The sequence below is a fragment of the Pollachius pollachius genome (assembly GCF_949987615.1).
Source record: "Pollachius pollachius genome assembly, chromosome: 5".
NCBI lineage: Eukaryota > Metazoa > Chordata > Actinopteri > Gadiformes > Gadidae > Pollachius > Pollachius pollachius.
The window spans coordinates 20,917,938-20,943,353 of NC_136938.1; the positions used below are offsets into that span (position 1 = coordinate 20,917,938).

At 45.9% G+C, this 25,416-nt stretch overlaps 1 protein-coding gene across 2 annotated transcripts; it reads left to right on the top strand.

Moving 5' to 3' along the window:
• Positions 1 to 227: 227 nt before the first annotated feature.
• Positions 228 to 25,356, top strand: dna2 (DNA replication helicase/nuclease 2). Of its 2 annotated transcripts, none has more exons than XM_079737057.1 (25): positions 228 to 334; positions 636 to 692; positions 6,660 to 7,527; positions 12,639 to 12,732; positions 13,623 to 13,769; positions 14,376 to 14,559; positions 15,118 to 15,266; positions 15,579 to 15,701; positions 16,099 to 16,354; positions 16,944 to 17,061; positions 17,582 to 17,738; positions 17,881 to 18,072; positions 18,526 to 18,765; positions 19,020 to 19,133; positions 19,580 to 19,689; positions 20,176 to 20,285; positions 21,005 to 21,133; positions 21,669 to 21,758; positions 22,170 to 22,363; positions 22,471 to 22,560; positions 22,917 to 23,127; positions 23,441 to 23,530; positions 23,803 to 23,988; positions 24,135 to 24,281; positions 24,646 to 25,356. In XM_079737057.1, exons 1-25 carry the CDS (start codon positions 299 to 301, stop codon positions 24,700 to 24,702), a joined length of 4,149 nt encoding a protein of 1,382 aa, XP_079593183.1. In that variant the 5' UTR covers positions 228 to 298; the 3' UTR covers positions 24,703 to 25,356. The 2 variants fall into 2 exon arrangements, with proteins under 2 accessions (XP_079593183.1, XP_079593184.1); XM_079737058.1 differs by having other exon boundaries at positions 16,102 to 16,354.
• The last annotated feature ends 60 nt before the right edge of the window (positions 25,357 to 25,416 follow it).

The following is a 25,416-nucleotide window of genomic DNA, read 5'->3' on the forward strand; positions in this document are numbered from 1 at the left end:
ACGACTCGCTTACCCAAAGAGCGTCGGAGGAAATGCCTACTGACGTCATTTCCTTCACTCAATGTTTTACTTTGGCGCCGCGAAAACTTGTTTGGAAAGTGTCGTCGCCTCAGAACCCGCATACGATACTTATTTTATCGGGCTGTGGTTTTATAGAAAGGACAGTTATATTAACCGTATGTTAGTGTTTTCATTTTTGCCTCTCCTGGGCACATCTTTTAATGTGAAATACAGTTGATGTTGAACTAATCATCATTACTTGAATGCAAATGAACGCACCTGTCTAGCCTTAATCGGAATGAAAATGGATCGGATTAAATTTAAGAACGCAAAGGTGAGCAATCAGACACGCTCTTACTTCATATTGCATTGATAACATGTACAAAACAATGACATTGCTTAATTGGCATCCTAATCTTAGAATATTCAACGCGCCAAAAAATGGTATTGTGGTTAAAGTGACACGAATGTCATTCTTTTTCGCAGTAAGAAACGTAAATCTCCGATCTATTGCTTAACACACTATACCTATTCGCAGCCCCATTATTTAATACTCCCTATGTCTTGTAGTGCTTCGCTTCAGGGGATATAAAGTACTATACTATATTACTATTGCATGATGTTCTGTCTCCCAGGTGACAACGGGGGGCCAGAGGGACCTCTTGTCCTTCTTCTCCACGGGCAAACAGAAGGTACTCAACCTATGCTTTGCCTTTTATCTTTCCTTGTTCTGTTTTACATTGATATGCATACATACGTTTTACTTGTTATTTTTCTAAGTTCCTTATTTGTGCAATTTCTGGCACCTTTCAAACTACGTTGTTATTATTATGCTCTCATCCATAATTTACGTCGATGACGTCACTGTGTACGTATGCTTTTTTACACCAGCGACACCAAATATTGTTTCATTCATTATTAATTACTTATTTGAGATAATAAATGGTGTATTAGTGCAAACCCAAAGATCACTGACACTTTAACAGGTTCAAAATACTAAGTTGACAAAACTTTAGGAAACCAGACACTAATATACTACTACCATGTTTCTTGACTGAACACGGGAAACTTTTAATTTGGAACTCTTCGCTTTGTCTGTAACCACAGGGGTGTAATTGGAAAAGAGCAGCCCAATGATGATGAACTCCCAGAATCCCGGTTCAATCTGTATTGAACGCTAGTTTATTGCCAATGGCTCTGGGATTAGGTGCATGATGGGATAATCACCATACCAATTTACATCCTCTCTTGGGCTTGGCCATAATCATTCATTAATGCTGTACCGGTGCATCCAATTTACTTTAAGAAAGGAAAAGATTCCTGTTAGTGCTGTGCTACAAATTTATTATGGCGGTAAAACCAGTGATTTGACTATTCCCATTATATTTTTCAGAATTTTTTGGTATTAAATTGTGTTATCCACTTTATAAATGTGATAGTGGTATATAAAACATAGGCAATAAATGTATATTTTAAATCAAAATATTTGCCTTAATCCCCATACATAACCATGTGGGAAAATAACCTTTCCTGTACTTTGTTTAATGGTTCAATGAACTGTTTAGTGTTTCCCCTAGAATTTTTTTTAGGCCCGGTGGTAAGAGCTGATAGTGTGATTTGTTATACATTTTTCACGGGATGCTAGAGTATTTGTTGGTTATTTCCATATAAAACACTTGCTTAGCCATCACAAGTTGATAATGATTCAACAAACACGTTATTAACAACAAACTAATTTTATTTACAATACACTCATTTTATTTACAATACACTCATTTTATTTACAATACACTCATTTTATTTACAACACACTTATTTTATTATGAACACAGTGAGCATGGCTGGTTGCTACACTTAATCTTTCAAGGCTTTTGGAAGAATTGCTCCATGGCCTCTTGGTAAGGGAAGTTTCCAACAGGCGGCCCATTGATGGATATTTTCAGGCAGTCCCCCAAGTGCTCTCCCTGCAGCCTGTTCCTGAGGTCAGTTTTCACCTACCAAAAGTGAAGATTTGTTTTTGTCTTTGTTCATTAGATTTTTAAATTTTGACTAAAGGGAGAAATTACTTTGCTAAAATTATTAATGAGTTGTGTTACTTACCCTGTTCATAGTTGAAAAATCTCGCTCACAGTTAACACTGCTGAGCGGAATAGTGAGCCCAATTGCAGCAAGCTTGCTCAGACAGGGGTAGAGCTGACTGAGCTCATCGTACTGTGATGTCAGCTCCTTCATTACATCCATCTGGTTCTTGTCCTATAGTTTGATAGAGCAGTTGACAAGGAACATTAATATATGATGAAATTTGATAAGGGACAAAGCTAGCTCTTAAAAAAATCTTTCACCTTCAGCATGCCAGTAGTGAGATGTTCTCTGAATGAAGACCACTCTTCCAGCAGTGTCTGCTCATCCATTGGGTGGAACTTTTTTGCGAGAGTCTTCAGTTGGCTCACAGGCACATCCTGATCCAGCTTCCTGGCTGCTTGTGGGCTCAGCACACTAAATGCCCCAAGGATGTGGAGTTCCTGGAAACGCCCGTTCAACTGCTCAACAAGTTGCAGCAGATATGGCTCCATCACCTAGTTTGTTAAAAAAAACAACTTTTTATCCTATGATAATTGTGGTACAAAATAGTTGTATCTGTCAGGTTGCAATTAGCTAATATAAATAAATATAAAAATAAATACCTGAGTGCAAAATCGACCCCAAAATGATTGCTGGTCACTGCTGCCAGAGGACTGCTGCCCTCTCCTCTCTCTCTCCTCTTCAGCCCTGATATCAAACAATCCCAGCCCCCTGGGATCATTCAGGTCGTGGTGGAGTTTGGCCAGGGCTGAGCCAGGAGGTTGGTTGTGACCTGCCTCCTTAATCCTTTGGATTGAGGCAATTGTGACTGGTACCTGAGGGAAAAACAAAGTTACATTTAGTATGCAGTGTGACAACTGCACAACCAAATAGTCTTAAAATATCAAATCATTGTTTGGATTAAAAAAAAAGTTATAACAAGGATAGTGGATAATCTAACCTGGTCTTTCACAGCGAGGAAATTAACGTCCTCCTTCTGGAAGATCTTTGACAATCTCGCCAGATGAGGAAGCACATCAGCCTGAAGGTACAGTGCAGCTACAAAACGATAAGTGGCACAAAAGGAGTAGAGTCCTTTTGCCACAGGGCACTTATTGTGTTGCACCTCCTCTGCAAGGGCCGTCAGCACTGCAGGGAGATTTCTCCGCAGGTTTGCCACTGCCTGGTGCTGAGAAAGCCAGCGTGTGTCCTTGACCTCCTATACATTATTGCAGGGAAAATATTATGAAATATCTGGTGCAATGAAACAGTTTTCTGTAATCTTTCCTCCTTGTAAAAATTAAGGTTTGTCTTACCTTAACTTTCAGATTAGCGATTCCCAGTGTTGTGGCTGCTGCCTTCAAAACTTCTGTCCTGTTGCTGCTGTTACAAAAATACAGGTGAAGATGCTGCAGGTGGTCCCTGAAAGTCTTCATGTAGGCTGTTTTCTCTGAGGCATCTCTGCAGACCAGAGCCAAACGATGGGCAGCACAGTGCACAGCGACTAGCCATGGCATGGTGTCGCAGAGTTGTTTCGCCACTCCATTATGGCGTCCTATTTTTAAAAAGAAAAAAGATTAGAGGGTATAATTGCAAAAAAAACAATATATTTAAGTCCAATAATCTTATACCTGTCATGACTGCTGCACCGTCCGTCCCAAGACCAAATATTTTGTCCTTGGGAATGCCCTTCTGATCAAGGATGCTATGGATGGCAGTCACAATGGTGTCAGCCTTCCCATCAGGAAGGGGAACCAAATCCAAAAACTGGCTAAAAAGAACTCCCTCTTTATCAAGGTATCTAAAATAAAATAGTTTTAAAATTAAATAAATACACATAGCTTGATCTTGCAATATATTTTTCAAACTATGTTAAATTATTGTTACAAGATTATCTTTATCATTATCTTTTACCGAACATGTAGATCCAGCTGTTTAATCACAGCAACATGAGTGCTCTCATCCAGTTCGATCCCGACAGCCTGGGAGTTTCTAATGTCCTGCAGGATTGGTGCTTCTATAACACCAGCCAGTATTTCCAGCATTTCATCAACCATGCGGTGGGACCTATAGTTGGTGGATTTCCCAATCTTTGAAAATAAAAGAGATATAGAAAAATACAAAAATTAAAATTATATAAGTCTTATTATAATACAGTTGACAGTTTACCAGTTAATATTATACAGTTACCTTCAGTTTGGCAAAGTAGTCACAACCCAGCAGCTCAGCTAGCTCAAGCAGAGCTGGATAGTTAGTGTGGTGGGCAATTTTGTGTTTTACCAGCCAGTACAGACACTTGAAAGCACCCACCACAGCCTCATTCTCAATAACGACCACAGGCTCGAAAGCTGCTGTGACAGAGTGACCTGGACAAAGAGCAAAATAAGCCCTTACACATCAGTTTCACATTAATGTGATTAAAGTCTAGTTGTTAAATTCTTTCACTGAAATCAAATCATTAGATTAAATCTTACCTTTAACCAAAGTTGTGTGGGCCTTAAACGCTGCACTGTGATGTTCTGACCTCAAATGGGCATCCAAGACATCCTTTCTAAACGTCTGAGAGGGGACCTCAATGAACACCCTTTGGGGTGATCCTCTCTTTACAGCCTGCTTATGCTGGCGGCATATGCGACAGAACATTCCTGTAAATTAAGAATATTTCAATTCAGAAAGTCTATTATTATTTTATCTTAATTTGCCCACGAAAAAAAAAAATTCTCCTTCAAAACCTCATTTGAAAATGTTCATTTGCTAATATATTTTGCTTTAACTATGGAAATAAGGCCCACCAGCTACCCCAATACTCTTATATAACATTGTGTACATATTATTATCTGGACATAAAATAACTCCTAATCCCACAATCCATTGCAAGCTTTTCTCAATAAATGATAGTATAGCATGCTTTTTTCATATGGCCTGGCGTTTTATATTTATCACATTTTATCTGTTTCTTTGTACTAAGAACAATATGACTGTTCAATCAATCAAACTTTATTTATAGAGCACTTTTCATACAAGTAAATGTAACACAAAGTGCTTACTGTTAATAACAGTAAGCATCCAAAAGCTGAGTTGCTTCTGATTCTACTCTAGTTTAATGGCAGTCGGCTTTGTCACTTAGGGTGACCAGACGTCCCGCATTTCCATTACTTTTCACACGTCCCGCAAATTGAGACGTTGTCCCGCATTGTTATTGACAGTGAGCCCCCCTTTTTAAATGCGTGTTTTATAATCTGGCATTTGTCCGATAGCTGTGTGGAGACAGCAGTCTCCGTTTGTGTGAGTGTTCGTCTCTCCGTTTGTCTGTGTATGTGTCTCCGTTTGTGTGTGTCGCGCTGCCGGTGGCTGCTGGGCTCAGTGGGCTCTGTGCATGGCTCTGTGAAGGTGCTGCCTGCTTCAGCGTTTACCTTCCTGTTACTTCAAAATAAAAGCCAACTCACGTTTGTCCAGTGAAATGCTAATGTGAAGCCAGTGAAATGCTTTTAATGTGAAGCCGCAGCCTTAATGCTCTATTTGTTTGACAGTAGCTAACTTAACTGCTGCGCGCTGATTTAAAGATAGTGTTTTTTAATATACAAGACTCAGAGCCTATTGAGCCAGGCTGAGCAAGACGGCTCCTACTCGTCCATGCTCCTACCATGGACATATAAAGAACGAGGCTAGTGTTTCGCGGGAGCGGTAAAAATGTCCACGGTAACGGCGGGCTGAACCAATCAGACGTCGCATGTACGCGATCGGTTCGTGGTATAGTTCTTCTGCCGGAGAATAAACAGTGTTTTTCTAAAAACAAATTTGATTTAATATAAACTAATTTCATGTTCAGGAGCATAAAGCACCAATACATATTGAGATAGCTGGTGGTGAGCTTGGATGGTTATGATATTATGGCTAATAATCCAATTCTCAATGGGAAAAATGAATGGGATTTTTACTTCCAAAACCAGACTTTTGAGCCCTTTTAGAACAAAAATGTAAGCTAAATATATTTCCTTTAAATAAAAAACAAAACAAATGACGACAAATTGTAACTTACCATGTTGAGTCTGGTATAGCCACTGGCTATATTTGGGGTTTTTAAGCCAGTCTGGGTCCCAGCCGGATTTTCGGTGTTTGCTGCCCCTATCTGGGTCACCGATGCTATTGCTAGCGCTCGGTTGGTTGCTCTCGCTGACATCTCCTCCCTCTGCCCCTCTGACTTGTTCCTCCACACCTGTCACTCGCCCTTCTTCCCCACCTGTACTCTCGTTTGGCACCGTGTTTAGGAAGAACCTTGAAATACCTTTTTGTCCTTCATCCCTTTTAAGTTTTTTTGGTGGTGCCATGCTAACGATGATATAACTTTATGCTGTCAGATTGTCCGTTATGATGGGGCATCATCTGCGCACGCGCGACACCGCAGTTTTTTTTTTTTCTTTTCTCTTTTTCCTTTTTTTTCTTTTTTTTTTGGCCGGTTGTTGGCCTGGCGGGGGCGCTCGTTGGCCTGGCGGCCCACCAGGCCTGAACAATGGTAGGGGAAACACTGTGTTTACATCATACATTTCTTACCATTGACTCTGAAATCTGATAGTATATGATTGCACTGTTTCCCTCAGGTCTCAAAGTCTACCACCAAGACCGAAGCCCGGAGCAGACCCAGTCAACCCCTCCCCGTCCTCTCCCCCATCAAGAGGAGCGTCCTGGCAGTTGTGGAAAACATTCTACCCCTCTCTCCAGATCTCCTTCTGGCCATCCCCGAGACCCCTGACAGCCAAATCAGGCCCTCCTCAGCCAGAGACCCTGGCCCGAGCCCCAACCCCAGCGCGGAGGCATCCGGTCGGGCGAGGTCCCCTCTTTGTCGAAGCCCCAGCTCCAGACGAGTGGACGTGCGGCGGAAAATGAGGCTGGACGGAGAGCGGGAGAACCTGTCCAAGGAGGCGGTGGGGTCGGGGAAGCGGCTCTTCAGTCCAGAAGACTCCCACACCGCCAAGAGGCCCAGAACTGGCGACGTACCAGCGACCTACCGCTCGGCCGGAAGCAAAGCCTGCACCCCCGCTGGAACCCTACCTGCCAAGCAAGGCTTTACCGAAGGCCGCTTTGAGACGGAGGGGCCCGAAAGGGTTGAAAGTTCAGAGCTCCCCTCTCGTAGGTCTAACCAGGTGGCCCTGATCGGTGTTCAGCAGAACACCGTGACCTCGCCAAAGCCCCTCTCTGAGATGGGCGGTCTTCCCCGAGAGGAGTCTGTGTTTACGCTCATCATGGAGCAGAGGGACAGCACCGCGGCGGAGGTCGGCGTGGCGGCGCCCTCACCGCAGCGGACCATGCGCGCTCCCAGCACGGCAGGCGGCGCCGACGGAGCTAACCCAACCAGCCTCGCCGTGACGGCGCATGGTGACGACCTCGGCAAGGGAGCGACGGGAGCCGGCGATGCAGCCGGGACCTCGTCCGAAGGAGAGGGCCGTGCCGTGACCCCGTCGGACCTGGGTCAGTTTGAGTTTTTTTCACTTAAAGGTGACATGTTATACCACCAGGTGTGAGGGCGATTAGCCGTTACATGACGTTTTGAAAATATGCCTCTTCTGACATAATAATACAATATATATATATATTACATTACATTTTGTCTTTAAGAAGGTCGTCTCATATCTAGCTGGGGTGAGTGTTGAAACTAAGAATTATAGTGTTTGGCATTGCAATTGGTTGTACTAACTTTAACCCTAGTACCTGCAGTGTTGGTTTTTGCTGTGTTGTTGTTGATAGTAAGGTCGTTGAGTGTAGTTTCAGTCACAAGGTGTGAACAATAGGCTTGATTGACTGGGCGGAGCTAAGGCTGCCTGAGCTACCATGTGCATTTAAAGGCTAAGTGTTAGCAGCGTCAGCTTTAGCGTCAGGACCCAGCAAACGAAGATCCGGGAAACAAAGACCAAGGGAGTCTCTCTGAGGGAGTCAAGACCCGGGAAACAAAGACCAAGGGAGTCTCTCTGGGAGTCAAGACCCGGGAAACAAAGACCAAGGGAGTCTCTCTGTGGGAGTCCCTCGAGGAAGACCTTAGAGGCCACGGTATAGTAGCTATGTGTCGTAATTCAATTATCGTTAGAATCTCTACTCATAGACGACGCCACAATAGATCCTCTGCTCGGCGTCGCAACCCATCCAATCTATGCCATTTACCCACCCTCGCCATCACTGACCTTGAAGTGATGGGAGGACTCTGGAATTGCCAGTCAGCGGTCAAAAAGGCAGACTCTATTTCGGCCTACGCGTCCCTCAATACCCTCCATTTCCTGGCCCTGACAGAGACTTAGATCACTCCAGAGAAGTCTGCCACTCCTGCTGCCCTTTCCACTGTTTACTCTTTCTCACACACCCCTAGACCTTCGGGGCGAGGAGGAGGGACCGGACTCCTCATCTCTCCGTTGTGGACCTATCAGGTCCTTCCACTAGAACACTTGGCCAGATCTGCATTTGAACTCCACGCTGTCACTGTCACCCTTCCTATTAATCTCTTCATTGTGGTAATCTACCGTCCCCCTGGTCCCCTTCGTGACTTCTATGACGAAATGGATGCCCTTCTCAGCTGCTTTCCTGAAAATGGCACACCACTCGTTATACTTGGCGACTTTAACATCCTGCCAGAGAAGTTGCACTCACCTGAATTAACCAACTTTTTTGCCACCTTTGACTTAACACTATCCCCTTCTCCTCCCACACACAGGGCAGGGAACCAGCTTGACCTGATATTCACAAGGTCCTGTGGCACCTCTGCTCTCTCTGTTACCCCACTCCCCGTGTCTGACCATCATTTTGTTGCTTTTTCTCTCCCCTTAAAGTCCTCTCCCCCCTCCTTTCTAGTCCCCACATTGTCACCACCCGCCGCAACCTCAAAACTCTCTCTCCCTGTACGTTTGCCTCAACTGTTCTGTCTTCACTACCTTCTATTGAACAATTCTCTCAACTATCCACAGAGGATTCCTCTGACGCCCTGCTATCCTCCCTCTCCTCCTCTTTGGACTCCCTCTGTCCCTTCCACTCCAGACCGGCACGATCTTCACCCCCCCCCTCCTTGGCTGTCTGAATCTCTGCGGACCCATAGAGCAGAGTTGCAGGCAGCTGAGAGGAAATGGAAGAAATCAGACTGTCCTAATGATCTATCTCACTATCTCCTTCTTCTCTCAGGTTTCACCTCCACTGTGTCAACAACCAAATCTGCCTTCTACCGGACCAAAATTAACTCCTCCGCCTCAAACCCCAGGAAACTGTTTTCCTTGTTCTCTTCCCTCCTCAACCCTCCCTCCCCTCCGCCTCCTTCCTGCCTCACTGCTGATGACTTTGTTACCTACTTTACCCAGAAAGTAAAGGACATTAGCTCCTCTTTTATCACTGCCACCATCCTCCCTCCCCCGACCCCCACCTCTGTCTTTACCCAATTCATCCCTCTCACCTCAGACGAGGTCAACAGAATTATAACATCTAACCATGCCACCACCTGCCCCCTTGACACTATCCCTTCCTCCCTCCTCCAGGCTTTGTCAAACGACATCCTGCCATTTCTAACCGCACTTATTAACTCCTCCCTCACTTCTGGCATTGTTCCAACGTCTTTCAAGACTGCCAGAATATAGCCTCTCCTCAAAAAACCAACGCTTGATACCACTGACATCCAGAATTACAGACCGGTATCTCTTCTTTCATTCCTCTCTAAAACATTGGAACGTGCCGTCGCTAACCAACTGTCCTCCTATCTCTCATCTAGCAACCTGCTTGACCCTCACCAGTCAGGCTTCAAAAAAGCACACTCCACTGAGACGGCTCTCCTCGCGGTGACTGAGTCCCTCCGGGCGGCCAGAGCCTCGTCCCTCTCATCGGTTCTCATTCTCCTTGACTTGTCTGCAGCATTTGACACTGTGAACCACCAGATCCTCCTCGCCACTCTCGCCGAGCTTGGCATAGCTGAATCTGCCCTTTCCTGGTTCACGTCCTACCTGATGAATCGCACTTATCAGGTAACATGGAATGGCTCCTTGTCCAAACCTTGCACGCTTGATACAGGTGTCCCTCAAGGCTCGGTGCTGGGGCCTCTTCTGTTCTCCCTCTACACCAGATCGCTGGGCTCTGTAATTACATCCCACGGCTTTTCCTATCACTGCTATGCTGACGACACTCAGCTATTTCTCTCCTTTCCCTCATCTGACAAAGCCCTGATTGCAACACGCATATCTGAATGTCTGGCAGAAGTCAGCACCTGGACAACTGCCCATCACCTGAGGCTTAACCTCAACAAGACTGAGCTCCTCCTAATACCAGGGAAAGATTGCCCACACATGGACTTACTGGTCAATGTTGAGAACATCACTGTATCTCCTTCTCCAACTGCCAAAAACCTTGGTGTAGTGTTGGACAATCAGTTGTGCTGCACCGCAAACATCACTGCGGTGGCCCGGTCCTGCAGATTTGCACTTTACAACATCCGCAGGATCCGGCCCTTCCTCACAAGGGAAGCAGCTCAGCTTCTAGTCCAATCACTGGTCATCTCCCGCCTCGACTACTGCAACTCGCTCCTGGCTGGACTCCCTGCCTCTGCGATTAAACCCTTGCAGCGCATCCAGAATGCAGCAGCGCGCCTCGTGTTCAACCTACCAAAGTTCTCACATGTAACCCCCCTCTTCCGAGACCTCCACTGGCTCCCTGTAATAGCTCGCATCAGATTCAAGATGATGGTACTGGCATACAAGGCAGTCGATGGAACTGCCCCTGCCTTCCTCCAAGCATTAGTAAAGCCACACACCCCAGCTCGATCCCTCCGCTCAACTAAAGCAAGCAAAGGTCGATCAGCAAAGTCACAACTTTTCTCTGTTTTGGGACCTCAGTGGTGGAACGAGCTCCCTACCGATGTCAGGACCGCAGAGTCGCTCACCAGCTTCCACAAAAGACTCAAAACTCACCTGTTCAGAGTTCACCTCGACTCTGCATAGAAACCAATTCACAGCCACCATTGAATGTTGTACGTCCTGGCACTTGTACATTGCACCTATTCAAGGTACTTAATTGTGTAGCATCTACAGTAGCTGCTATCGCTGCTTTACACGGGGAATGGTTTAGCCTAGCGATTGTAATACTTGCACTTGGTTCTATGAACGTCTTTACTGTACCGACAGCGATATATTGTTTCACTTCTTATGACAAATGTACTTATTTTTTGTAAATGAAATGCATAATAAATAATCTCAAAGTGCAGCTAAAGAAACCGAAAAACAAAATAACAAGACACTAAGGGCAATAATACAGTGAAATATAGTGATAAAATACATTAATAAAAAAACAGCTAACAAGAGGAGTTGCAGTGCAGATTGAATTATGAAAAATTGAAGGACAACTTAAGAACGCCTCCCTGAAAAAAAAGAAAGAAAGTTGTAAGCCCTTTTTTTAAAGTGTCCACAGACCATGGTTTTGGCGGATGTTCAGGGAGGGAGTTCCAGATGTGAGGGGCAGTGGAGCAGAAGGCTCGCCCCCCCATGGTGTGAAGCCTTGTGCGGGGCTGATGGAGGAGGGTGGTGATGTGGGACCGGAGGTTACGGCTGGATGAGTGAGGGATAGGGAGGTCTTTGAGGTATTGCGGGGCGTTGCTGCCGATGCACAGGTGGGTGATGAGGGCGATCTTGTGTTGAATTCTTGAGGTTATGAGGAGCCAGTGGCGGTTCTGAAGAGCGGGGGTGATGTGGTCGTATTTGCGGGTTATCATCAGAGTTCGGGCGGCGCAGTTCTGAATGAATTGAAGTCTCTGAAGGTGTTTATTGGGTATACCGATGAGCAGGCTGTTGCAGTAATCAAGCCTGGAGGAGTTTTAAGGCATGGACGAGTTTCTCTGCGTCAGAGAAAACAGGAAGGGGCAGAGTTTAGAAATGATCTTGATATGGAAAAAGCAGGTTTTGTACAGATGTTTGATGTGGTTTGAAGAGGTCACCGAGGTTGGTAACTGTGTTTGAGAGGGGGATGTCTGGACCTGATGAGGGCTGCCAATTTGTATGGCTTCAGTTTTAGAGCTGTTCAAAATCGGCAGAGATGAAAAGGTCATTTGTTACCCTCAACAATGCTGTCTCTGTACTATGGGCAGTGCGGCAACCAGATTGGAATGTTTCAAACAGTGCGTGACCCTGTAGATGTTCCTGTAGCTGTGCAGCAACAGCTTTTTCAAGCACCTTGAACAGGAATGGGCGATGGGACGGTAGGCATTCGGTCGAGGTTGGGGTTTTTTAGAACAGGTTTGATAACAGCAGTCTTCATCACAAGTTGGTGTGGCCACCTAGATGTGTGTTGGATAGACCAGTCTACCAGCCTACCCAGTGGACTTTAGCAAACATTGCTCATCTATCCGTCATACATCTAGGTGGACACGCTTACCTGTGATGTTAGAAGAAGCTGATTTTCAAAACGGCTTGTAACGGCTCTTCACACTAACAACTGGTGTTATATTATACCACCTTTAATTTTTTTCATCCCACCACTGAACATGATTGCTGTGGGTTTCCTTGGTTTTTATTGGCTTGTGCGTTATCTTTTTATTTATTTATTTTTTCTCTACCCAAATGCAACTGCAGCCCCCTTGGAGTTTCCTCTCGATGAGAAATGGTTTGAAGACGAGATGGAGCAGATCTCTGACCTCTTGGAGCAGAAGAAAGCTAAAGCGAGCCGGTAAGGAACACCCCTTCCCGAGTCTTACTCCCGGGGAGGAAACAGTGGGTCCGCTGACGCTCCCGTTCCTGTAACATACAGTGTATTAACCTGGGAACCGGAAGAATCTGCAAGCTCAGGTTTTATTCGCTCCGGGGTGTGTGTCCTTCTCACGGGAAGGATGATTTTAAAGCAGACCTGGACCCGTCGGGCCAACCACAACCGTCTATCTAATATGGGGGGGGGTTTGATTCGATGACTCATAGGGCGCACGTCAGCTGCGGCCGTCTTGGCGTTTTTTTGGTTGTTTTTTTTTAAACCACACTCTCATAGGTGATGATGGTGTGGCACACCTTTCGTTGCTCTGGTTGCTTCTAGGCAGGGGCCAAGGCCCCCCCTGGTCAGAGGTTGGGCACCCCGCTGGCCCCCCGAGTCTGATTTAAAAAAAACAAAGACTCGAGTCGGGGGGGGGGGGAGAAACGGTCTAAAGAAAGCTGAAATATATGCACTATTAGTTTGATCTTTGACTTATTATTCTTATTCAAATTGTTGTATTTTGACATTATGAATAAATATTGCACTTAAAATAGCCCCCCCCCACCCCCCCTCGACAATCAAGGCTTCTAGGTCTTTCCAATTGTGTCCAGAGAAATGTTGGTCTGCGCCGATCGATAACTTCCCTTGGATATTGAAAACGAACTGAGAGGTTAAAGACTAATACGCATTTGCCAGTTGGTCTGGGGATGTCAGGCTTACATGTCAGTGTATATTATCTACCGAAAAATTTTCATCAGTGAAGAACGCAGAATATGTCTCCGAGTCGATGACAGTCTGTTCTGATCGATGGGCCATTACGCTCCTCATCAAACCATGGCCTGTGGCTTCCTCTCCATGCTCTTCTCCTCCCACAGAGTGCCTGACCACGTGATCCTGTCCGGGGGCATCAACAATCGTTATTGGGTGCTGGAGGTGGAGGAGCGGCCCGGTCAGAAGACTCTGACCATCACCTGTTCTAAAACCCTCCAGCCTACAGAGACCTGTCTGCTGACGGACGGATGGTCAGTGTCTGGGACCCCCATACATTTAAAATACCAACTCTCAGTGAAACGTGCAGTGGATTCTTCATTGTGTGTGTGTGTGTGTGTGTGTGTGTGGCTAAGGTTGAAGGGCTGTGTCTAGAGAGTGCAAAGAACTCTGATTAAGGGCGGTGCAATTATTTGAATGTTGATTTCAATTTTTGGGTGAAACGATCTCCAAACTAAAAGAATCGAGTTGAAACTTATCATTATTTATTTATTTAAATTAATTTATTGCAGAATAGTAGGATCAATATTTGTAAATTATTTTCGATTTGAACTTCTTTTATTTGAACATTTTGTGTTCTCATTTACAGTGAACATTTAAGTTCTCGTTTAAGAGGTTTTTTTAGAGAGATATACTGAATTAATGCATCTTGCTTCCAAACTCAAAAATAATCGTACTTTCAATTGACCAAAATAATCATGATTATGTTTTGTTTTTTTTATATCTATAATCGAGAACTACTCTGATGTTTTCCCGTCTTCATTCACAGTTTTCTGCAGTGTCGATGCTGAAATCAAGCTGAACCCCCCTCTGTGCAGACACTTAACCGTCCGTCTGTTTGTATCTGGCCGTGTCCCCAGGGAGACGAGCCCCGTGTCCCGGGGCAGCGTGGTGCACCTGGAGGGCCCGTGTGTGTCGGGCTGCTGGCGGGTGGAGCGTGAGCAGGGCTTCCTGGTGCTGCTGCCTGATGTGCTCATCTCCGGGACCAGCGTCTCCAACTCGATCCGCTGCATGAGACGCGCCGTGCTCAGCGACATGTTCAAGGTGAGCGCTCGCCGCGTGCTGTGGAGCCCCGGGGATTCCTGCTGTGAGGGAGGGCCGCGTTTCGTGCTGTTGTTTACTGTGTCATTAGTTTGCACGTTTTCTGTTCTGTTCTGTTGCACATGACGCAGCAACGATATTAGGAGGCAAGACAATCTGGCTGGTTGATTTACCGGGGGGCTTTTATGTTTTATGTCATTGTAATCTAGAAGCGAGTATTCCTAAATGTACATGCCCTTTTACATTTGTCCATGTTATTGTTATTACTTTTATGCTGCAAGTTCAGCTCAGGAACGATACTATACAATGGTGTATTCCCTTTTTGCTAGTTAAAGCACAATGAAATGGTTAATTCATTTTGAAATGGTTAATTCTAACTAATATTTAGGTATTTTCGTCATCTGCAAGTATTATTGAATTGGATCAATATCGAAATCGAATGAAGACCTAAAGAATCGAAGTGAATTGAATTGTGAGGTACCCGGCCCTAGTCCTGAACAAAGTGCTGCGTCACGTCTTCTCCCAGCCCCACGTCACATTCTCTGTGTCCTCCGTCTGTAGAGTTTTGACGGCGGTTCGAAGCAGATGCTGAACGGCACCATAGTCCACGAGGTGTTCCAGAAGGCGGCCATGGCTAAAGACTTCTCCATGGAGAAGCTGTCCTCCCTTGCGGAGCAGGCCCTCCACAGCCCTCAGCACCTGGGGGACATGTAAGCAGCGTCCCCACCTCACGGAGGGGACATCCCTGATCCATGCCGTTAGCATGAAAGACAATCAGGCTGATGCCGCCGGAAAATAGCTTATAACGTTGGATTTAAGCTTCCTTTCTATGAACTTCATCTGAAGATAAGGACCCTAGATTTACTGTAAAGGCCCCGTGTTTGTTATTTTCTTTTCTTTAATGAAGCCCCATGTTGACTTCAACAGGACTGTCTGTGTGGCGTCTTGGTGTATTAAAAAGGGCTTTGTATAATAATATACGTGACTTGTATTTGAAAATGTTACCTTGTGTGTGTCTTTAGGTACACTTTGGGAGTGACCCAGGAAGAGATGAGACAGGAGCTGCAGGACTACCTTCCCTCTCTCCGAAGCTGGGCCAACGACTACCTCCATCCCTCCACGCCGAAGCCCATCCCCCTCAAACTGTGGGTGAACCCCACAGGAGTTATGGAACCACGGAGTGGCTGTTATGTAGTCGTTTAGCCCTTGTAGATTGGGACACTTTGGTCCAAAACGACTTACAGGGATTCTTAAACTACATGTCATCATAGCTGGCGTAGGCAATTTAAAGAAATACTCTTTCCATCCCGACTGTGGCACCCAGAGATGGAAGGAGACAGGCTCGTTGGGAGCAGTTAAGGTTAAGTGTTACTCAGTGGCCTCGTCACTCAGTTAGGAGGAGCCGGGGATCGAACTAGCAACCTTTTTGGCTACAAGTGACCTGCTCTGCCCCCTGAGCTAAGTCAAACCCCCCCCCCCCCAACATAAACTACAGCCACTTCACTATTCCACCGGCCTGTGCTAATCCGTCTCCTCCTCCAGCAGAGCGAGCGACAGCCGGGGGGCTCCAGTCGGCGGGAGGCAGCCCCCCCCGCCCGTCTACACGGTGGCGGATCTGGCGGACATCGAGGAGAACATGTGGTCGCCGCGCTTCGGCCTCAAGGGGAAGATCGACGTGACGACGCGCGTCCGCGTCCACCGGACGGGCCGCGACGGCCGGCGCCTCGTCCAGGAGAGGGTCATGCCGCTGGAGCTGAAGACGGGCAAGGAGACCAACTCGATAGAGCACCGCAGCCAGGTCCGTTAGGCCCCGAGGCCACGTGTCCCAGCCAGATCATCAGCATATTGTCCCACTAGGCACAGCGGTGGACTTGGGGGGGGGGGGGCGCTCCTGTTTGGACCTGTGGTCCAGCAGTCGTAGGAACTGTGTTCTCTTCGTCTTCGTTCTCCCTTCCTGCTGAACACCGATTTCCAGCAGCCTCTCTATCCCATTCCAAATATCTCTTGGTGTTTCTGTAGTTCACTATTGTCCAGTCTACATACATGACCTACATATTTAAGATGTTGAAGGTAGCAACAGTCACGTATTGGGAGGATGTCGGTTATAAAGCGCAGCTGTTTGTTAGAGAACTTGAAATGAGTGAACGCTGGTTCATTTAGACTGGATCAATGCAGTACAACTAGTGTATGTTATTGTTGATGCCTTCTCTCCTGGGGTACGTCAGTGTCCGTGTTCTGTGTCCGACTTTAGGAGCCCTGAAGTAAAGTTTACTTGTCGCTAATCGGAACCCTGGCTATTGCAGTCTGAAGTAGCTAACTATTACCTCCATCCTAACCTTATTTGTGTGTGTACATCTGTGTGCGTCTGCATGTGTGTGTGTGTCTAGGTGATCCTCTACACCCTCATGGTCCTGGAAAGGCATGTGGACTCTGAAGCCGGTCTGCTGCTGTACCTGAAGACTGGAAACCTGCACCCCGTGGTGGCTGGCCACATGGACCGCAGAGGTGCACGCACTCGCACACCCACACACACACGTTACTTGTGTTGATTCAGCACTTCCATATGGCCTATTGGGTTGTACTGCGGCCGGTGTTTACTTCACTCAAAAAACGTCACTCGGCGCACAATTCATTGTCACCTCTTAACTCCATTAAGAGTTGGGATATTTCTGTTGTGCGAGAAAAACTGGAGGTCAATTAGCAGAGTGGCTCCCATGTGCCGGCTCTGCCAGTCCCCTTCGTACATCCATTATATATAGATATCTGATCTTCATTGGTGTGTTCCTTTATTCAAATGAGATTAGACTATTGATCCTGAGAGGGCAATTCAGGAAATTATGAAAGGGTTAAATTGAGTTGTTACAGAAACCAAGTCCTCTACAGCTTCTGCTCTGGTGGCATAAACAATTTTTCGGATCAATAAAAAAGTACATTCTAAAAAAATATACTGGAAAAAAAACCTGTCACTAAACCTTGACTGTTGCCTTCCACTGACCTCCGACCACCCTGTGTGTGGCGACCACAGAGCTCCTGAAGCTGCGGAACACGCTGGCCCATCAGCTTGGCAACGTGGTGGAGTCGGGAGCCGGGCGGAGCCGCCTGTCCCAGCTGCCGGAGGTCCTGGCCGACAGACAGGTCTGCCGGTACTGTCCGCAGAGGAGGAACTGTGCTCTGTACGAGCGGTAAGAGGCCGAGGGTGACAGGTCATCGATGCGAGGTCATTGACTACCTTGTTTCATTCTACCATCAATCAATTGGAGGGCGACTTCTCTGAGAAAATAATGATAATGACGACAAGATGGTCGTCTTCCCCCGGGACCCCAGGGTGGTGGAGGGCTCCCCTTCGGACGTCCCCCAGGACGCGGTGACAGACTTCCTGCTGGAGGAGACGGGTCACCTGACTGGGCCCCACCTCAGCTACTTCTCCCATTGGCTGCTGCTCTGCTGCCTGGAGAGCGTCACCATGGAGCAGAAGAGCAGCCGCAGGAATGTGTGGCTGCAGTCTGCCGACGAGAGGTACAGTGAAACGCAGTGTAGAGGCAGGGGAATACCCTAAGGGTCCATCCGACTCCACTCTATTATCTATGTCTAATTGTTTTTCACCATTTTATAGTATATTGTCAAACGTATTTTATGCTACTTTAGCAAAATGAACCGATTAACAGATGGACTTTGTAATGTGCATTCATCTTTTTATCTTTTTTTTTAATTTCACGTTGTAAAAATGTGTGTCGGCGTAAGTAAAACACACTCGACAAACTGTAACCAAGAGTATACTTCATAACCGCTGGCCATCGCTTTCACTCGCTCGTTGTCACATTTGCCAATCAAAGCGAGATCAATTTCCCAGCACGGCTCAAGGATGAGCAACTAGCCTGCCCGTCATAATGACTGATTGTGTGTGTGTGTGCGCGTGTGTGTGTGTGTGCGTGTGTGTGTGCGTGTGTGTGTGTGTGTGTGTGCGCATAGGGAGAAGAGCGGAGGGGCCGTGGGAAATCTTCAAATCGTCGGCCCAGTGACCGTCCAATCAGAAGGAGTGTTCTTGCATCGCTTCCAGCGACGCACTCCGGCCGCGCGACAGGAGCTAGGCGGTGGTTTGGCTGACGGAGACCGCGTCGTCGTCAGTGACCAGGAGGGTCGCCTGGTCGGCCTGGCAACCGGCTACATGTGTAACGTCACCAAGACATCGGTTGGCTGCACTCTGGATAGGTGAGGACGCACACACACACCTTTCTATTAGGAGCTGTAAATAAATGGCTTCATAAAATGATGACAATTTAAAACGGTTTATACACCTAGTGAATGTTATATAGGCTACATGATTCAATTACATAATGATGAAATTAAGATGTTATTCGATTCGGGGTATTTATGTTTAGTCAAACCCCATTTTATTATTTTTCTTCACATTCGACCTCGCCAAACCAACATGAAACCCATCAGTTTATGTTTGTTTATCCCAGGGACCTGTCCAAGTTCAGCGACGCGTCGTTCAGGTTGGACCACGACGAAGGGGTCTTCGGCCTCAGCACCCACCTCACCAACCTCTCCAGACTCATGGAGAACAGTCCAGACAGGTAGACCCACTGCCTCTTTAGTAGATTTTTAACCCGTTCACACACACACGCGCGCCTACGGTGGCATCCATCTTGCAGAGGCAGCGGCCACAACACGTTTGTGAGGAGGAAACACCAGGTATGGTGTCTGATGTCGACGGCCATGTGCCTTTTGTGCAAATGGCAATCAAATACGTATATACATTGACTTGGACATGCAGTGATTTAAACAAGGACCACGCCCCACACACCGATGGTGTTATTTAATATGTAAAATTTAGAATAAGTTAACAATACTTAAATCTGTCATCAGAAAGTGAAAAATACACTTGTCATTACAGGAAGGATGTTGATAGAACCAAGTGCAAAGCACCAACAATCACTATGTTATGTCTCTGTTAATCGCTATGTCATGGTGTGTGTGTGTGTGTGTGTGTGTGTGTGTGTGTGTGTGTGTTTCCCCTCAGTGAGCGTCTGAGGGAGCTGGTGGTGGACCTTCGTCCTCCCCAGTTCATCGCTAACCTCAGCTCCGTTCTGCCCAGAGAGGCTAAGGACGCGGTGGCCGAAATTCTGAAAGGTTAGGAGCCCCTTCACTCCGCCCTGCGCCCTGTTCTAGGGTTCTTCCTTGCTTATTAAGGGGGTCTTTTCTTTCCCTTTTGGGGGCTAGGGTTAGGGGGGTCTCATAAATATTTCGCTTGATTGATTAAGGGCTATACAAATAAAATGTAATTGAATTCTGGACTGGACCTGAACAACGGCTCAAATTAGCTCATTGTTTTCATATCATTTTATTCCCAGCCTTTACTTTGCCTCAGCTCCACTATAATGTGCCAAAGTTGATGGAAGCTCAAGCCATGCATGGGAATCAGTGCCTCTGTGATAGTGTGTGTTTTTACTTGATTTGGATTTACAATGTCTGTTTTCTGCGTGTTCTGTTTATTCTACAGACTTCCACAGAACACATTCTACATGTGTTCTGTTGCAGCCTAATTCTCCTTGATCATTTTTTTTAAATGTGTGTGTGTGTGTGTGTGTGTGTGTGTGTGTGTGTGTGTGTGTGTAGGTCTGAACAAGCCCCAGAGGCAGGCCATGAAGAAAGTGTTGTTGTCCCAGGACTACACGTTGATCGTTGGGATGCCTGGCACGGGCAAGACCACCACCATCTGCACCCTGGTGAGAGACCCGACCAGTCAGCCGGTGACTGGTTGTACCTTCAGCTCCCAGTGTACTCCTGTCTCCTCTTACCTCAGATCAACCAGTCAGCCGGTGACTGGTTGTACCTTCAGCTCCCAGTGTACCTCAGATCCTTAACAGCCTTATCTTTTTTTTTTTTTTTTTGATTCGTTTAGATTTTTTTTATTTCCTTAGGATGTAACGAGAAATTATTTCATTGCCGCTCTTCCTATCATTTAAATATTTTAGTCCAAAACAAATATTTTATTCATGCCAATGAAACCCTTAAAGGGCTCATGTCGTGCCACCAGATTAGCTGGTATAAGCCGTTTGGCACAGGGAAGGAATGATATTCATAGTGACGTCACAAGTGGGCGTGTCCACCTAGATGTACGCTGGACAGATCAGCCTACCAGCCTACCCAGTGGACTGTAGCAAACGTTAATCAGCTTTCCTTCATGTATCTGGTTGGAAACGCCCACTTGTGATGTCACTATGAAAATCTTTCCTTCCCTGTGCCAAACGGCTTATACCAGCTAATCACACCCACACCTGGTTGCATGACAAGACCCTTTAAAACAAATCTCATTTCACCTAGGGAACATAAATAAATGACGCAAACACACAAGCAGCAATAAAGCAATGTGAATTGCAAATGTAATAAGCTGTCAATTGCAAAAGCAGCAGTATGATCCTTGATCCCTCGGTCTGTCTGCCAGGTGCGTATCCTGCATGCGTGTGGGTTCAGCGTGCTGTTGACCAGCTACACCCACTCAGCCGTCGACAACATCCTGTTGAAGCTCAAGCGCTTCCGGGTCGGGTTCCTCCGCCTGGGCAGGGGGGAGAAGGTGAGTTACGGACCGCGAGTCGACCTTTTGGTGGTGATCATCAACTGTCACTCTGTTGAACTTCTAAAACAAAGCAACATTTTATCTCTTCCACCTTCTGTCTCTTCACCTTCTGAAACGCACCCCCCTTCCAACCAATATTTGGCTTTTGTTAAAGAAAAAGTAGCTTGAAACTGGAAATCAAATCAAAATGTGCCATTAAGTGTGTATTATCTTTTATAGACTTATGGAACTTGGGTTTAAATGAATTAAGAAGCCTATTGCTTCATAATTTGGTATTATTTGTTGAAAGGCTGTTGATATTGTAGTTCTATAATGTAGTTGTCTCTTCTCCAATGTAGTGCAGTCCAATCATTATTTTTTATTGTCTAGATCTCGGTCAGTCTCTCTCTCTCACTCCCCCCCCCCCTCTCTCTCATGCTCCGTGTTTTTTTTCTCTCTCTCTCTCTCTCTCTCTCTCTCTCTCTCTCTCTCTCTCTCTCTCTCTCTCTCTCTCTCTCTCTCTCTCTCTCTCTCTCTCTCTCTCCCTCCCCAGGTTCATCCAGAGATCTTGCCCTACACTGAGAGTGAGAGGAGAAAGGGAGTGGACACGCTGGCGGCGCTGGATCAGCTCTACAGCAAGGAGGTGAGCCCCCTCACCAGTCCTTCACTGAGAACATCCACCAGTACAATGGGGCATGGATTGAGGACCAGACGCACTCCAAATGAAATGCACTAGTTTAACAATCTGCTTAGTTTTGAGTGCTTTGTTCCTCTGTGGGCATGGCAATTGAGGAGAATATATTGTTAATTAATAGAAAACAATATTTGGTTGGATAAATATTGGCTTTTAACAAAATAGCCGTACACTCACTTGAAGCTGACACTCATTTGTAACCAGGTCATTCTTCCAAGAGTTTGTTCGGAGTTAGAATTTAGAGGGGATAAAACCAAAGTTGAACCAAGCCATCAATTTTTGGACAAGAATATCCCAATTCCTGGCCAAAAATAAACAGCCAATCCCCTCCATCTCTCTCCTCTCCCTCCCTCCCTCCAGCTGGTAGTGGCCACCACCTGCATGGGCACCAAGCACCCCATCTTCACGCGGCGCAGGTTTGATTTCTGCATCATGGACGAGGCGTCTCAGATCAGCCAGCCGGTGTGCCTGGGCCCTCTGTTTTACGTCAAGAGATTTGTCCTGGTGGGGGATCACCAGCAGCTGCCCCCCATCGTTCAGAACCAAGAAGCCCGGTAAATGACTGTGGAGCCAAGCTATATGGAGCCAAAAACAAGAAAAGCTCCTGGGAAAGAGTTTGTGTTTTGCAGTGTAATGAAGTTCTCTTTCTCTCTCCGTCTAGGTCTTTGGGAATGGACGAAAGCTTGTTCAAGCGCCTTGAGCTCCACAGTGAAGCGGTGGTCCATCTTTATGTTCAGTACAGAATGAACAGGTCATTAACGTTGTCTTTTAGTAGTAGTAGTAGTAGCAGTAGTAGTAGTAGTAGTGGTACACTGTTTTGAGCACTCCTGCATGTAAATATTGGCTTATATATTTTTTGCATTTTGCACGTATATACTTTCATTTGACTTTTCTATGCACTTGTATATGTCGGTCATTATTGACCAAAGTGTGTCAAATACAATAATATTCTGGACCAATGCTGCCGTGCCCTATACGTGACAACAGCCACTGTTCATCACCACACCAGAACCTCATGGATTTGTTCTGCAGAGTCGCCCTACATATCGTGGTTGTTGTTGTACTGGGTGGTCTTGACGCCCTGGGGGTTCCTCTGTGTCTCTGCAGGCCCATCATGTCTCTCAGTAACTGCCTGATGTACGACGGGCGGCTGGAGTGTGGATCTGAGAGGACGGCGTCCGCCCGGCTCGCCTTGCCCTTCCTGGTGTCTGTTCAATCAGAGCTCAGCTCGCACCGCGAGGCGACCCCTAAGGATCTGGCTTGGGTGCAGGCTGCACTGTTGCCCGGCAATCCGGTTTGCTTTCTCGATACCACCCAGGTATTTGCAGTTGTTTATTTCAGATGATACCTATGCATCGTGAAATTATCCTTCCCTGATTGGTTAGTCACGTTCCAAGGGTGTGCATTATTTTTCAATAACGGTACACCGGCCCTCTTACCAGTTCTGAATCAATGCACTAAAAAAATCAAAATCACATAAAACTTATCAACCAGCCTCGCCAGCGCAAAAACAGTTGACGAGGGTTGAAACTAACCCTATAATCACGGTTGGTAACTTGTAGTCATGGAATAACCCAGGACAGTTTGAGGGAGAGGCGACCCATGTTGAGGTCACGTGTTTTGTTTTGTAGGTGCCGGCCTACGAGACGGTGGAGCAGGGGGGCGTCAGCAACCACACCGAGGCTGCTCTGACACACACCCTGCTCTCTCTCCTGATAAAGGTACTCACGCACAGCCAACGCCTATCCACAAACATGAGGTCTATTCAGAAGGAACAGCGGCACAAGCTGTCATGCAGGCGCACTGTGCTTAAATGGTTCATGTTTGTTGTAAACGCTTTGCGAAAGTGGTTTACTGGACCATTAACCACAGTTTGCATTTGATCTTCTCCACCCAGTTCTAATGTTCACTCGCAATCCGTTTGTAAACTAACACTTTTAACAATGGTTGATACTTGGACTATTTACTAGTTGTATTTGTCTCTCTTCTTCAGGCCGGCTGTAAAGCCAGTGAGGTGGGCATCATCGCCCCCTACAGGCAGCAGTTGAAGAGCATCTCTACCCTGCTGCAGGCCACTGCGTTCAGTGGCGTGGAGGTGAACACGGTGGATAAATACCAAGGCAGGGACAAGAGCGTCATCTTGCTCTCGTTCGTCAGAAGTACCCAGGAAGAGGGGAACGTAAGAAACAAACGCCACTTTTTCATATTGCCTAAATCTCCAATTAAGAAAACAAGTGTGTGTGTGTGTGGTATAGCAAAGTGTAGAGTACAACACAAAGAAATAACTGACCCCATGTCATGTGTCTGACCTCCCGTCTTCCACAGTTGGGGGAGCTGTTGAAAGACTGGCGGCGTCTGAACGTAGCGGTGACCAGGGCTAAGCACAAGCTGCTCATGGTGGGCTCTGCGGCTACGCTACGTCGCTACGCACCGCTGGAGAAGCTGCTGAACCATCTGCAGCAGGAGAACATGATATCCTTTTTTATGCAGAGCTCTGATGCCTTCCATGATACTACACATTGTATTAAAGTGGTAAACTATCTACCTAACTATCTTTCTATCAAAGAATGACACCAAATACAAGATTTTGTTTGAAATGAAAAAATAATACATTATTCTTCAGTTATTTTTGTGTTACAAAATCTATAATATTTATTAATTCAAGTTCATTCATTATTCTTTCAATCTACAATGAGAATATTCTATTTTTACATTTTCTTATATAGGGTGTTAGTTCATATAGAATTTTACCTAGATCTATTTTAAGTGTTTCATTGCACAAAGCAAAATATATCATGTTCTTGAACTTTCAAGCTTTTCTTAACTCCGTCTTCACATCATTCAGCTCCCTACAGATGCACATAAAGCTTTTCCCAGCATGCACCTGTTATGAGGTTCCCGTGGAAACCATGGACCTGTGATGCCTTTTTCTAGCTAACAATGCAAGAAGACACTGGATAGCAACTTGTCAAAGTGTTGGTATGACTAAACCATATGGTAATACAAACAATGTCTTATTTGTATTTTATATTTGTTTAATTGTTTGTAAGCTAACTGTCAAAATGAAACACTGCTTTTCAAGCTACAACTGTGGTTTTGACAATACTGCAATGTGATCAGATACACAGGGTAAGCAGTAGTACATGTCCAGAAAAACACTATGTGTGTCTTATTTGAGAAACTTATTTGAGAAACTCAAATAAGCTTTTGCCATCTGACCATCATTCCGTTAGTAGATGTCTTTGTCACTGTTTGATAAATGTGATTTACATTGTTAATTATTTGGACCATGTTAAGCTTTTCCGTTTGAAATAGTTTTTATATCAACATAATATTGTATCCCTCAGTTTAAGTTGCGGTCTCTTGTCTGGGACTTCATCCCAGCATCTGTAAGGCAATTCACATGCAAATACCTCAGACTTCAGTTACATGTAACTTATAGTTCAGATATAACACATTTCTTAGGTTGGAATCAAGCCGTTAATTGAAAGGTTTCAATTTATTCCAAGGGTTGTTTTTATTGTCACTGATTGATAAGCTACATCAGGCCCAGCAGTTACAAGCTAGCTCTGATCTCCAATATATTGGATCCGTTAATTTTAACCTT